Source organism: Cadophora gregata (genome assembly GCF_030347475.1).
Source record: "Cadophora gregata isolate MNR1 chromosome Unknown scaffold_12, whole genome shotgun sequence".
Taxonomy (NCBI): domain Eukaryota; kingdom Fungi; phylum Ascomycota; class Leotiomycetes; order Helotiales; family Ploettnerulaceae; genus Cadophora; species Cadophora gregata.
In genome coordinates, this window is record NW_026695935.1 from 1,862,517 (window position 1) to 1,874,761 (window position 12,245).

Genomic DNA, 12,245 nt, shown 5'->3' on the forward strand with positions numbered 1-12,245 from the left:
AGTTCGGAGATCTTTCCGTAGAAAGGGTTCGATGGAGGAGCTACAGGAATGTCTTAGACATCGAAGCTATGCAATCTTCAGTCTTCGGCCGTCTGTTATGTCGTCGAATCTGGCAATCGAGATGTGCCCTTGGGTGCCCTTGGGGGTTTCGTTCCTGTGGTTAGTATGCCCGTGGTCGACTTGTTGTTGGAGTGGATAGAATTGACATGCGAAAGGCGGGGAGGAGACCTTTCGGATGTGAATACTGCTCCAACTGTCGAGGTCGTGGGATGAGGATGAGAAGGTTGGAATGACGGGGGGAGTCGTGAAGATAAAAGCAAAGGTCAAGGTCGGCAGCCACGGGCGGGATGGGTTGTTGAAGAGTGATGCCGGGACCTGGTGGTGCTGGTGGAGCGACCGTGGGTTGGGAGGGGGAGGGATGGTGAAGGGATGGGATGGGATGGGGTGGGTTTGAAGCTGGGCGAAGGCGAGCTGGGATTTGTTTTGTTGCCGGGTCGATTTGGCGTGGACAGGATAGGTAGTTAGTTAGGTCAGGATAGCGAGCGCGAGTAGTGAGTGAGTAGTGCAGTGCAGTGCGGTGCACCTCATTCAGTGGTCGACGACGAAGTGGGTATTGCCAGGGCCTTTGGAGGTGGAGCGGGTCGAGAAGCTCGAGTTTGGCACTGGACTGAACTACTGAACTGAACTGAACTGAACTGAACCGCTCGCGCTGTTGTTGCTCCCATGTCAGCGCTGCCATGCCACCACAGGCCCCTGCTCACCCTGTCTCTGTACTTTTGCCCTCTCGGGTCTACTATTTGCTGCGCTTAACTACTCTCCCTCCCTTGCCTGCTTCTAATTCCTTGCCCTACGCTGCCCTGCCCTGCCCTGCCCTGCCCTGGCCCTGTTCCTCCCTCGCCGTCGCCCGGTCGTTTTAGCTCCGTTTCTGCTGCAGCGGGGATGAAGGGGTGCCCTGGAAACCTGTGCACAGCTCCCCTGTCCTGCCCTGCTCGCTGAGGGAGGGTCGATGATGGAGACAGGAGAACAGAGAACAGAGAACAGAGAAAAAGAAAAACCTCACGCTGGTTTGTACGCCCACATCCACAATTGCTGCGCACGGCGATGGTTGCCAGAGCAGTGACTTCGAATTTGTGTTCAGATATGGTTTGAAGTATAAGAGGTACAAAAAGTATAACTTCAGATGGCAGTACGAGCGTGCAGGATTGGCATTGCCATGGCAATCGCATGTGGGAATGGAGGCATTTCCCGTTAGCGATGCAACTCGTACTACGTATGTCATAAAGCCGTTTATGGTTCTATACTCCAGCTGCGTTATTCAGTTCATCGTCATTATGAACACCCTATTCCAAGTCTCTGTATCAGACAGAACAAGGTTGATTGCCCTTCGCTTCATAAATTTACGTCCGCTGCAGCTTCCCCCTCGGTTCCCAACTTCTCACTCATCCCTCAAATAAGCAAAAAGGCAAACCTCACCTCATGCCAGGGATAAGGGCCGCTGCAAACGCACGGATTACAATCCTTCCCTCACATCTCACTGGTCCATTTCCGTTGACATCGGAAAATATGACAAAGTATACACCAGCATGCTCAGTTATCATCCCAAGGAACAACCCATCGAAAGACATGCCCACTGTCAACTCTTGCTTCTTCCAGCGAAGAAAGCGAACATCCAAAACATCATCCACTCATCCACATGCACGCATCTCACGGTCTGCATCCTGCTTCATGCTTGCTCTTTGTTCTCCAGGATGGACGAGCGAACGCATTGATCTTTCCACAACCCCACACTTCATAATTGTCCGATGTGTTCGAGATGGATGGTTCATGAAACGTGCTCTTCGCCACTCCTGGGCAGCTGGGCAGCTGGACAAATCGGCTGCCGCTGCACAAAGGAAGACGCGTTTGTCAATATTGACTTCGCGTCCCACGTCCCAGCTAGCTCATCACAAAACCTGAGCTTGTCACCAATTGCATCATCAGACACCTGCATGCAACCCTAAATACCTGCTTCTCAAGCCTGCCAACTGCCTATTGCAGTGCTCCAAGCATTGAGTTCTTCCAGAATAAATCCTGCTTTGCATCCAATGATCCAATTATCATTGCCTGCCATCCGCCCAGTATTTTTGTGCAGGCGTCACGCTTCTCTTGCGTCTTTTTTTTTAAATCACCTCTGAGCTGATCCCACCCCGATCTCTGATCGTGCCGTGCTTTCGCGACGGCTACTCGGCGATGCAGGTCTCTCGCTGCTTTTTTGTTTGGCACTGAGCTAAGGGCGGGGTTCCTCACATAAGCCGCTATCCATGCTCCCATGCCTTGCCATGCAAGGGCAGGCGGGCAGCATTGCCAGGGGAGGGATCAGATGGGAGCTGTCGGTTATGGGCAGCTCCAACCAAAAACGACAAGCAAGACGAAAGACAACGAGCCCCATCGCCCATGCGATTTGCCCAGCAAGCGCGGAGCATCTTTCTGTCAATTTCCAAGAAGCGCCGGACCTTGCATCCAGAACCAGCAATCGATCGAACTGGGCTGTCTCTTCTGTCTGTCTTTCATATCTGGCTCCCTTCCCTTCAGAAATAGATACATCTGTCCAGCTAACCGCCGGCCGGTTGCCAACAACAACAAACAAAACACGGTCCAAATTAAATCAATAAACTTCCACTCCGTGCTGGTTGCTGTATCAATCAATCACCTGCAGCAGGACGAGACTAAACTCTGCATCCTGCATATGCACGCAGCGGTGAGCGTGTCCAGGTCAACGAGCACCCAGACGCAGCCCTGTCAAGTGTCAAGCCGTCAGCCTTCCTCCCGATGGCTTATCGGTATCACCGGGGGCGACACCCATCTCCTCCAATCACCACCCCCAATCGCACAGCTTCATACAGTGCAAGTCTCACGATATCGGGCTCAGCCTCATACAGATCGCTGCTCCTCGTAGTCAGCTAATATCCCGAGCCGCGCCAGTTGAGCGAGTTAGAGTCGCTGGCTCGCACCATGGGGCGCTGGGCTCGATTGCACTTTTTGACGTGCCAAGACTTGAGGAACGAGACAGTTTCCCAGGAACGAGAGTAGTCCGCTCCTACCTTAGCCCGTGAGCCCGTCCATCTGAGAAGGGAGAGGTCAGACAGTATTACCGAACTTTCTACGAGTGTGGAATATTGTTCTGAGTTTGTTCCAGAGAACGTTCCATCCACAAATAAAAAAAAGAATACCTATCACCTGTCATTCATCCCTTCAAAAATCCAATAGAAAATTACGATACATACCATACTGTACAAATAAATCCAAACGTAATTGTACGATCCACGACCTCGCGCAAAATAATCTCTCCGTCCAAATTCCCGACCAGAATAATCAAGCAAGCAACCGCCGCACCACCGACCGCACCACGCTCCCTGCCCGCCCTGCTGATCATCACGACATGACCTTGAACGCTGCTGATACTGGCCCGGCCTAGCACTGACTGCCCTATGAAACGCCCAAACAGGGTTTATGCAAGTGTCGCTCTTCGCCCATCCATCCCAAAGCATCCAACTTTTATCCCAATTTATCCAAGTAGTCACCCTGCCGCCCATCCTTCGCAACCTAATCCCCAAACCCCAAACCCAAAGAAGACGAAACCCCCCCTCGCGAATTCGATCCCCCTTTCAGATCTCGATACAAGCTACTCAATTGACATCATAGCTTCCTTCACCTCACTATTTCCTATCCTGATACTCCCGACTAAAGAGCTTGGACAACCCCAACCCCTCGGCAGATGTCAGTCAATAAACCCTTACGCGCTGCGCTGGGAAAAAAAAGACGCGATCTTCCTTGTTTACTTTGACCTAGTTGTAACAATACGTGAAAAAAAATTGGTGAATCCCGTACTAAAGGAAATGAACAATGCCATGCGCTGGTACTCTGTAAACACAGAGGATCTCGATCTTTCTTCAGCGGGAAGACGATCGTGTGCTCCGTTGGGTTTGTTTTCATTTGGGTTTGGGTTTGCCTGCCTGCCTTGGTTGGTTGGTTTCCAATACCGTGTTCTGGGAATTTGTTCCATTGTTGCGGCCGAGGATGATGCGGAGTTGGATTTTGGATTTTGGGAGTTAAGGTGCCAAAAAAATCTTGCTCGTCGCGCGCTTGTGTAAAAATACCTAGCTTCGTTCCTACCGGCAACTAACTAACTGAATTGACGTGACCAAAACAAAGAGAGAGGTGTTCAGCACGCCTCTTGCTTCACCTCATCTCACCATGTCCTCTCGCTGTCGGTCGTGACAAGTCCGGCTTCCTTCCTCCCACCTCGGCTTTCAAGAAGCCGACTGACTACTCTAGACTCAAGACTCCAAGATTCAAAACTCAGCCCTTCTTCTACCTAATCAATATCTCTCAAACACCAACACCACGACCTCCCCCACCTTTCCCTTCCTCCTCCCTCTTCCTTCATCCTTCCCCTCATGCACACTCACCAATCCCAAGCTCCTGCCACCACCCTCCCCGAGCTACCCCGCTGACGCCCAGGTCACCCAAGTGGCATGATTTCCTCAAGCAAGCTGAGCTGAACAATGCACTGCTTGCTTGCTTGCACTCCGCATGTTTGAGGAATTCCCGGGTTAAGCAGCAACGATCCGTCCGAAGACAAGCAAGCTGAGCTATTCACACCGTTTTCCGTTCCATTATTATTCACAAATGCGAGAAAGGGAAGGAAACAAACGGAAACGGAAACGGGAGACGTGTCAGCGCCAAGAAACATAAACAAACAATGCGGGGCGTGGGCCGTGCAGTCGCGGTGTCACGGGGACGGGACAGGGCAGGGCAGACATCAGGTCTGTAGGTGTGTTTCAATTGGAAAAAGCCCGATCGATGTGAATTTTGCGCGCTTCGTTTCGGTTCTGGCGTAGGTACCGTGGCATTTTCCATTATTGTCCATGTCCACTGTTGTCTGTTCGGTTGGCTCGAGATGGATCGATGGACGGACAGGATAGGATGATCGCTGCACAGTTTAAAATTTCACCTACGAAACGAAACGGAATGCAGGTCGGGAATTGCCTGCTTGGTTCAGTTCAGCGGTTCAGCGTCCTCAGCCTCACTACTCAACTGATCAATAATCCATTTTTATTTTTTATTTTTTATTTTCACTTCCCCTTGTTTAAACTTCCCGTGAAACATTTAAATCGGAAAGTTTCTTTCGCCTCAGAAAGTTTTAAGTTTTTTTTTTTTTTTGAGTTTTGAGTTTTACTGTACTGGAACCCACCCATCCTTTTTTGAGTTGTCAGGAATGATGAGTCTGGGTTTACATACAGTGCCTGCCTAGGTGAAAACGGAGGAATCTCCGATTTACACATTCCCGATCCTCTCTGTTTCTTGCGTCGCACGAGAAAAGTCTTAGCCGTTTTCAGAATGTAGACAGATTTGCTTAAACTTTATCTGCTGAGAGAGCCGCAAGAAACATTTTGAGTTTTTTGTAGTAAAACACCACGCGGGAAAAATATATCTCAGCTGAGAGGAGAGTTTTGGTGAGGAATGGATGGAAACGTCTTTTGGTGTTGATCAAAGGAGGGATCTCCGATTTTATTTTATGAGAATACATTCTCGCTCCTCTCTTTTTATATTTTCTTTCATATTGTAGTCTCAACCCACTCTTTTGTAGAATGTAAATGCGAGGGTGGATGTAAAGTCAGACCATTTCTTTGAACTACATTCGTTGGATTCATTCTCGCTTCTCGCTTCTATTCCCCCACAAAATGCATTGCGAGCTTACGTCTTTCTGACAGAGTTCAAACATCATGCCACCCTTCCCTCGGCTCGCTTCAGTATCACATATTCTTCCTTTCTTGCTTCCTTCATCATGCAAAGCATTCCCAAGCAAAGCATTCCCAAGCAAAGCATTCAAGTTTTATTCAAGTCATCCCGTCATGGTATATCCACATCTCTCCACATCTACATATCCACACAAGCTCGTTGCTATGGAGAGCTATCACAGCTACAGTGGATACCATGTCTTCCCTCTGCATATGCACAATGCATTGTATGCAGGAGCAATGCAGGGCATGTCTCTCTTTCTCGCTTCTCATTATGCACTGCACAGTCTTTCCACTCCACCGTTTCGCATTGAACCCTGAGCGTGGCGCTGGATCGTGAAAAAGGAGTTGACTCACTCAGTCACTCCAGTCGGTGCAAGTCAGGATACCCATCCTGCATAACCTTCCAAAGCATCCTTCTATCCTTCCACGCACAAGCACAAGCACAACACATCATCATAATTCCTCGGTTCACAAACGCTGCACAGCACGGTATATCTCCACTGTCCATGCACACAAACCCCACTAGAAAACTTTCCACAGGGCAGCTCCATTTTCCACCCCTCACCTGAGTACGCACAGAAGCTCTATGCAAGCAAATACAAGTGCAAATTCAAGTACAAATACCCTCTCTCCCCTCTCTATGCACATAATCCTCACCCCAAACGAGTGCATTTAATCTATGCAAGCCGCAAGTACAAGCTCAAGGTGAAGCTTCAACTTTCGGTCGCCGGCACTGTATGCAATGCGATGCGATGCAGCAGAAAGGGGATCTTGACATACAAGAACCCCCTCGACAGCCACTCCCATTCTCGCATTTGGAAATTCTTTTTTGCCCACGGTAAGAACATGCGTTTTTCACACTCCGCAATATGGGGAGGAGAGTTCACGATGGCTTCATTTTTATTTTTTTTGGTCTTCTTCTGCACCAAGACGGTGAGCAGATGGATAGCACAGGATGGTCGTCGGACAGACAATGGGCTCACCGTCTACCGCCAAGACCGACCTCGTCCCAATTTTTCGGAAAATGAACCATCAGGAGGTCTCCAACACCTCAACTGGCCATTCACGAGCTTCCTAATACACCAGATTACTCCAAAACAAGCAAACCAGTGGGCAACTTTCTCGAACTTTTCATCTCCGTCCCAACGCTCCGACTCGCCAACTGCACTCGACCAGACCAGTCCCAAGAAATCCGATGCATTTCCGATCTGTGATCCGGGACTCATGAATCGGTCGATGAGATGGATGGATGGGTATTCAGAACAGACCAGACCAGACCCAGACTCCACAGCGAGAAACCATCGTCCAAACCACCGCACCGAACCGACCCATCTTCCTGTCACGGATCCACATCTTACAAGCTCCAACCCAGAACCTACCCCGCAAAACAGCCTTTTCTATCCTACCCTTTCCCGCCCCTGTCTCGTCCCTTCTCATTCCCTTGACTCTCTTCACTTCACCGATTTCCCATTTCTCGTTTCCACACTCTCTATCATTTTCCAGTCTGGGCTTCAGCTTCCACAAGCAAGTATCAATTAACTTCTCTATCGAACGCACAAGCAAAAAAAAAAACCCCCCAAAAATTCACTAAGATCCAGGTAAGTACGCACGCGCACCAGCCCGTGGCATCCTGTGCTGTAAATTCACCGGAACAAACCATCCCATATCCATACCCATCCATACCCCACAGAAACTTCCGATGGCCGCCCAGCCCAGCCCAGCCCAGCCCAGTAAATCTCCCGATATATACCTCCGACCGAACCCAGCACTACAGTAGGTCCAGGTCAGGTCAAGGTCCAAGTTGAAACATGTCATCCACCACATGGCAGGCTGCCATTATGGCGAGTCCCAAGCTCCCGGAGGTCAGTTCTCACTTTTTTTAGGGGGAGGGAGGGGGGGGGTTGGCTTTTCTCTTTGGTTTGCGCAATTCCTCCTTTTTGGGGAGCCTGGGAGCTTGGGAGCCTGGGAGAGCTCTGAGCTTTTGCAGGAGGGCCGGCCACCCACGAGCTTAAAATGTGGTGTTATTTCTCCATTTTCAATTTCGATTTTCGAATTTCTGGGTTTTCTGGGTAGGGGGTTAAATTTCGTTTTCGTTTCCATGTTTTCTTGTCTTGTCTCGCCTTGTCTCCCTTACTGGCTCTATTGATTCTTCGATGGGGCCGAAAGATGATGGGGAGAGGTAGAGCAGAACAGTGCAGAGCAGAACAGTGCACAGAGCCCCATGTGAGGAAACTTACGATACGTAAGCTATACGTTGGAGATCTTATTTATTGTATCTGGGGGTCACGCTTCCGAGGAAACGAGAAGCTGGGAGTTGGGTGCCGGAACTGGAATCCGGGACCTGGGATGGGATGGGATGGGATGGGATGGGATGATGGTAGGGTAGGGGAAGTTTCGTTTGGGTCTGTGGGATGGATGGACTGGGAGTTTGACAGATAATATGGTGTGATATGATCAGATGGGATGCTACTATGTATGTGCGTAGAAGGGGGAGAGAACGACGTGGAAGAGATGGGATGAAAGGATGTAGCAGAGCAGAGCCGCTTCCGCGAGACATTTCGTTTGGACTTATGGTTTCAACTATGGGCATGGGTTTCTCTGGGCAGCGTTTAGAGTTGCACAGGACAGGATCTAAGATGCCGGAGAGGAGAAAGTATAAGTATATGTACACAGCCGAAGTTTGTGTTAATACCTATCCACTCATACATTCAAGACCGAAGGGCGAATTATCCCTTCCCAATCGAATAGGCCTATCTCGAACTCATTTATCTAGCTCTTTCGATCAACAAACAATACATTGGATGCTACCACAGATCAATAAGACAAGGTACGGAGGAGCATTCAGAAGGCTCGGGTAAAAAGAATCAGATCTCAAATTCAGACGCATAAGTTCTACAAAACAGAGCTCAGCGATTGAGCCAGCAATATCAATATTCTCACCCAATCCCAGAAAACCAACCCTATTGAGAACACTCTAGCTATCTAAGCTTTCAAAAAACAAATCACATGTGTGTAAGTTATTCTCGGCACCCCCCTTCCTCTCAGCCTTCCTCCGAGGAACTTCCTTCCTTCTTTCCTCCTGCACCTACCTACCTACCTACCTACCTACCAACCAATCTAAAGCATCGTCTCCCTCCCCTCCTACTACCATACAGTAGCACTCTACCTGCATATGCATATGCAGGCACACTTCTCATGCATGCACTTCTAGTTGCATATACACCTGCATCTTATCTCCACTTCACAACGTTCGGGACGACGACCCAATTTTCGGGACCATCATCTACCTACATCTTCGGCACATCACCTCCGCATTTATTCACTCACTCATTCAGTCAGTCAGTCAGACCGCCTTCTCCCTACTTACCTACCCACCAACCTCTCACCTTCTAGAACATCTTCTTCCTGCTCTTTCCTTTTCGAAACTTTACGGTTGGGTTGCATGTGCATATCGTCGATAAGAAATTTTTCTTTGCCCTTGTGTTTTCCGTTTTTTTTTTCCGTTTTTTTTTTTTTTTTTTTTTTTTGGTGGGATAGTGGGATAGATAGTGGAGAGGAAGAAGAGGGGTGGAAGGGAGGGATGGGAGGGATGAGATGTGAGAAGAAGAAGAAGAAGAAGAAGAAAGTGCCGAGTTACCCCTCCATCGATTGTAGTTTGGATGCCGAGGGGGGTCCGAAGACATTTGTAAGATATTCAGGTATTCAGTCTTGTGTGGTTAAGTGTGAAAAGAATTGCTGCAAGTGCTTTAGTTCTGCGCTTTTAGTTCTTCGGATTGAGCGGCGGTACGTTGGGTATGTTGCCGTTCGTTGATGTCGTAGCGTTTGAAAAGAGTGCCAGGGAGGGACATGGTGAAGAAGTTTCTGAGATCTGCTTCTCATCTTGAAATTTTAAGCCTGCTTATGATGGAATCCGTGACTTTAGGTGGGAATCAGCGTTGTCTCTCTCTGCCCGCGAAAAAGAGCTAGTCTTCGTTGGATTTGCATACCACTTTTTTGATCTTCTATTATTTTCTTTCCCTGGAATAGTTAAGTGTTCAGAGTTTAGGTTCTGACTTTCCAGGACTCTATACTACTTTTCAAGATGCTACAATGCTGCTCAAACAATTACCCGCCATCATCGACATTTCCATTTCTCCATCCATCCATCTCATCCTAGCGTGCCTCACCCAACCTTCCTTCCTCATAACAAACCCATACACCTTACACCCGTACAAACGTACAAAACCTTCGAATATCTCTCTTCCCTATACCTAATCCAATCACTTTCTTCCTTGAAGCATTGGCCACTCGCTAAACCCCAAACCAGTCAATCATCATTGACTGACTCACTCTCACCTCTGCTGCCTAGATCCCCCTTTCGCACACCACACCACTTTTTCCAAGCAACCCTTTATAAAGTCAAAGAATGCTTTTTTCTCCGCCGAAAGGCAAATGGTCACTATGAAAAAATACAGAGAAGATTAGCATTGCCCCTGCACAAGGATGACATTGTCTAACAAAGAAAGCTACCACTTTTTTTTTCAGCTGTTGAGGGTTGGGATGGATGTTTGAGGGACGAGGGAGTAAGAAAGGTTGAGGTAAAGCAGAGGAGGGTACGGCTGCTGCCTGATGAACCAGTTCAGTTTGAACTCTTACACCACTCTATATATTTTGGTGTTTATTCTGTCAAAAGGTGACTGCCGTGAAGCGAAAGAATGATTTGAGAGAGTGGCTTGCACTACCTGTCTCTGCCTCTGCCTTTATATTTAAACCTTGGCTGCTCTCCCACTTTACTTGCGGGAACAAAAACCTTAGACGTCTTCCTCGATAAGTGTTCTCTGCTTGACAAACTCCTTCTACAAGGCGTCTTCTTGTCCCAGCAGATTTGCAATTCCACCTCTTCACACTTCCTTCCCTCTTTCTCCCTGGCAAAACTTCCAAGTTCGCCGGAACCACTTCATGTTGCCATTCCTCTTGTTACTGTCGTCATTGCGCTTATTGTTGTGGTCTTTCAAGAGTACGGTGGCTATTGTCAACCACCGCATACTTTGAAGTAGTTTGTGGAAGTGGTCTCTTAGAATTACAAGTACGGAAACATATGAAACTATTTTTCCAACCTCAAGCCATTTTACTTCTGAACTTCAAACTTGAAAGAACAAGGCAAAGCATACAGCCTGGAGATTTCCAACGTCCATACAATCCTTGCAAAAGAGTGTTTCCACGTGTGGCGCCTTCTAGTAAGGCTTCTAGATGAGGCCTATTCATACTCATAGCTCAAGGTCCTGAGAAAGGTATGGGAGCAAGTTCACATGATTGGAGATTCACAACTGGTCTAGAATGGTGAATAGCCTTTCAAATATTGATTTAGTCATGATCTTCAGTCTGCGAAGAAATGGAGACTAACGGATCCGAGATACAATTCAAATCCTTTTTACTCACAACTTGGAATATAGATACTTCACGATGTCTTCCGTGTCGAATGCTTCCTCGGGATCACAAGTGGACGATATCCTGAGCAAAAAGTCAATATGTTTCCGTACTGAGATAGAAAGAGAGCACAGAGGCCTATGAAGTATAAGTTACAAGTTTTGGTGACTGCTTGAAGTACTGGAATTTGAAGCTGTCCAGAGCACTTGGCTTCGATCAAACAGAACTCATGGTCAACACCCATCACATAATTATAGGAGTGTCGGAAAGTGAAACTACTCATGAGCGCGAGTCATTTTGGTTTTGAAGTTCTGTCTATGAAGCTTGTTACTGAATGTGAAGATGAAGCACTCCAAGCCCATGAAGGTAAGGTCTGGGCAACTAGTCAACAGCATATGATTGTGCAGCATGCTCGATGCTCGATTTCTACGGTGCACACTTTTAAGGATACTGAATATCTATGTTTACCTATTCATTCCCAGTCCTGCGACTTCTAGACAGGGTTTAAGATGCATTTGGAGACCCTCTGGAGGGTGAACGGAAGCTCAAGCCATCTCACCCGCTGGCAGAGACCATGAAAGCAATCATGAAAGCACGCCATTTCGAGAAGTATTCTATCAGCCAAGCAACGAAAAGATTTTCGCATTTGAATCTTCGAGAAAGTCACCCGCAGTGGGTGCCAGGTAAAAGTAGTTCATGGGTGAAGACTCTACGTGACCTCACAGCCTTCAAAGTCACGGCGAGGTAAAAAGGAGGGGTAATGCCTGCCTTGTACCGGAGCCTGGCGAGCACTTACTGGCAGTCTCAGAGTTCTTGCATTAGTAGAGTAATCGAGAATACTCTGGGCTCGAGAGAAGGACGTCGAAAAAGGATGTGGATGTGGCACTCTTTCGAGATAGTTGCGTGCCATTAGGCGAGCCTTGACGACAGAGGTGGGGAGGAGCAGCGGAGAGCAAGGCAGAGGGAGACTTCACACCGATTTCAAAACGTATTTGATTCAGTTATTGAAACCATCCAAGCAACAAGGATCCAAAGAACAGTGGATTTTATGATACG

The 12,245-nt window shown here is 48.2% G+C and overlaps 1 protein-coding gene across 1 annotated transcript; it reads left to right on the forward strand.

The window, feature by feature from the left end:
- Positions 1-8,789: 8,789 nt before the first annotated feature.
- ONS95_003409 (uncharacterized protein) lies at positions 8,790-9,176 on the forward strand (the record flags this gene model as incomplete). Its single annotated transcript, XM_058496718.1, has 1 exon — positions 8,790-9,176. The coding sequence occupies one exon, from the start codon at positions 8,790-8,792 to the stop codon at positions 9,174-9,176; it is 387 nt and encodes a 128-aa protein (XP_058353970.1).
- Positions 9,177-12,245: the final 3,069 nt, after the last annotated feature.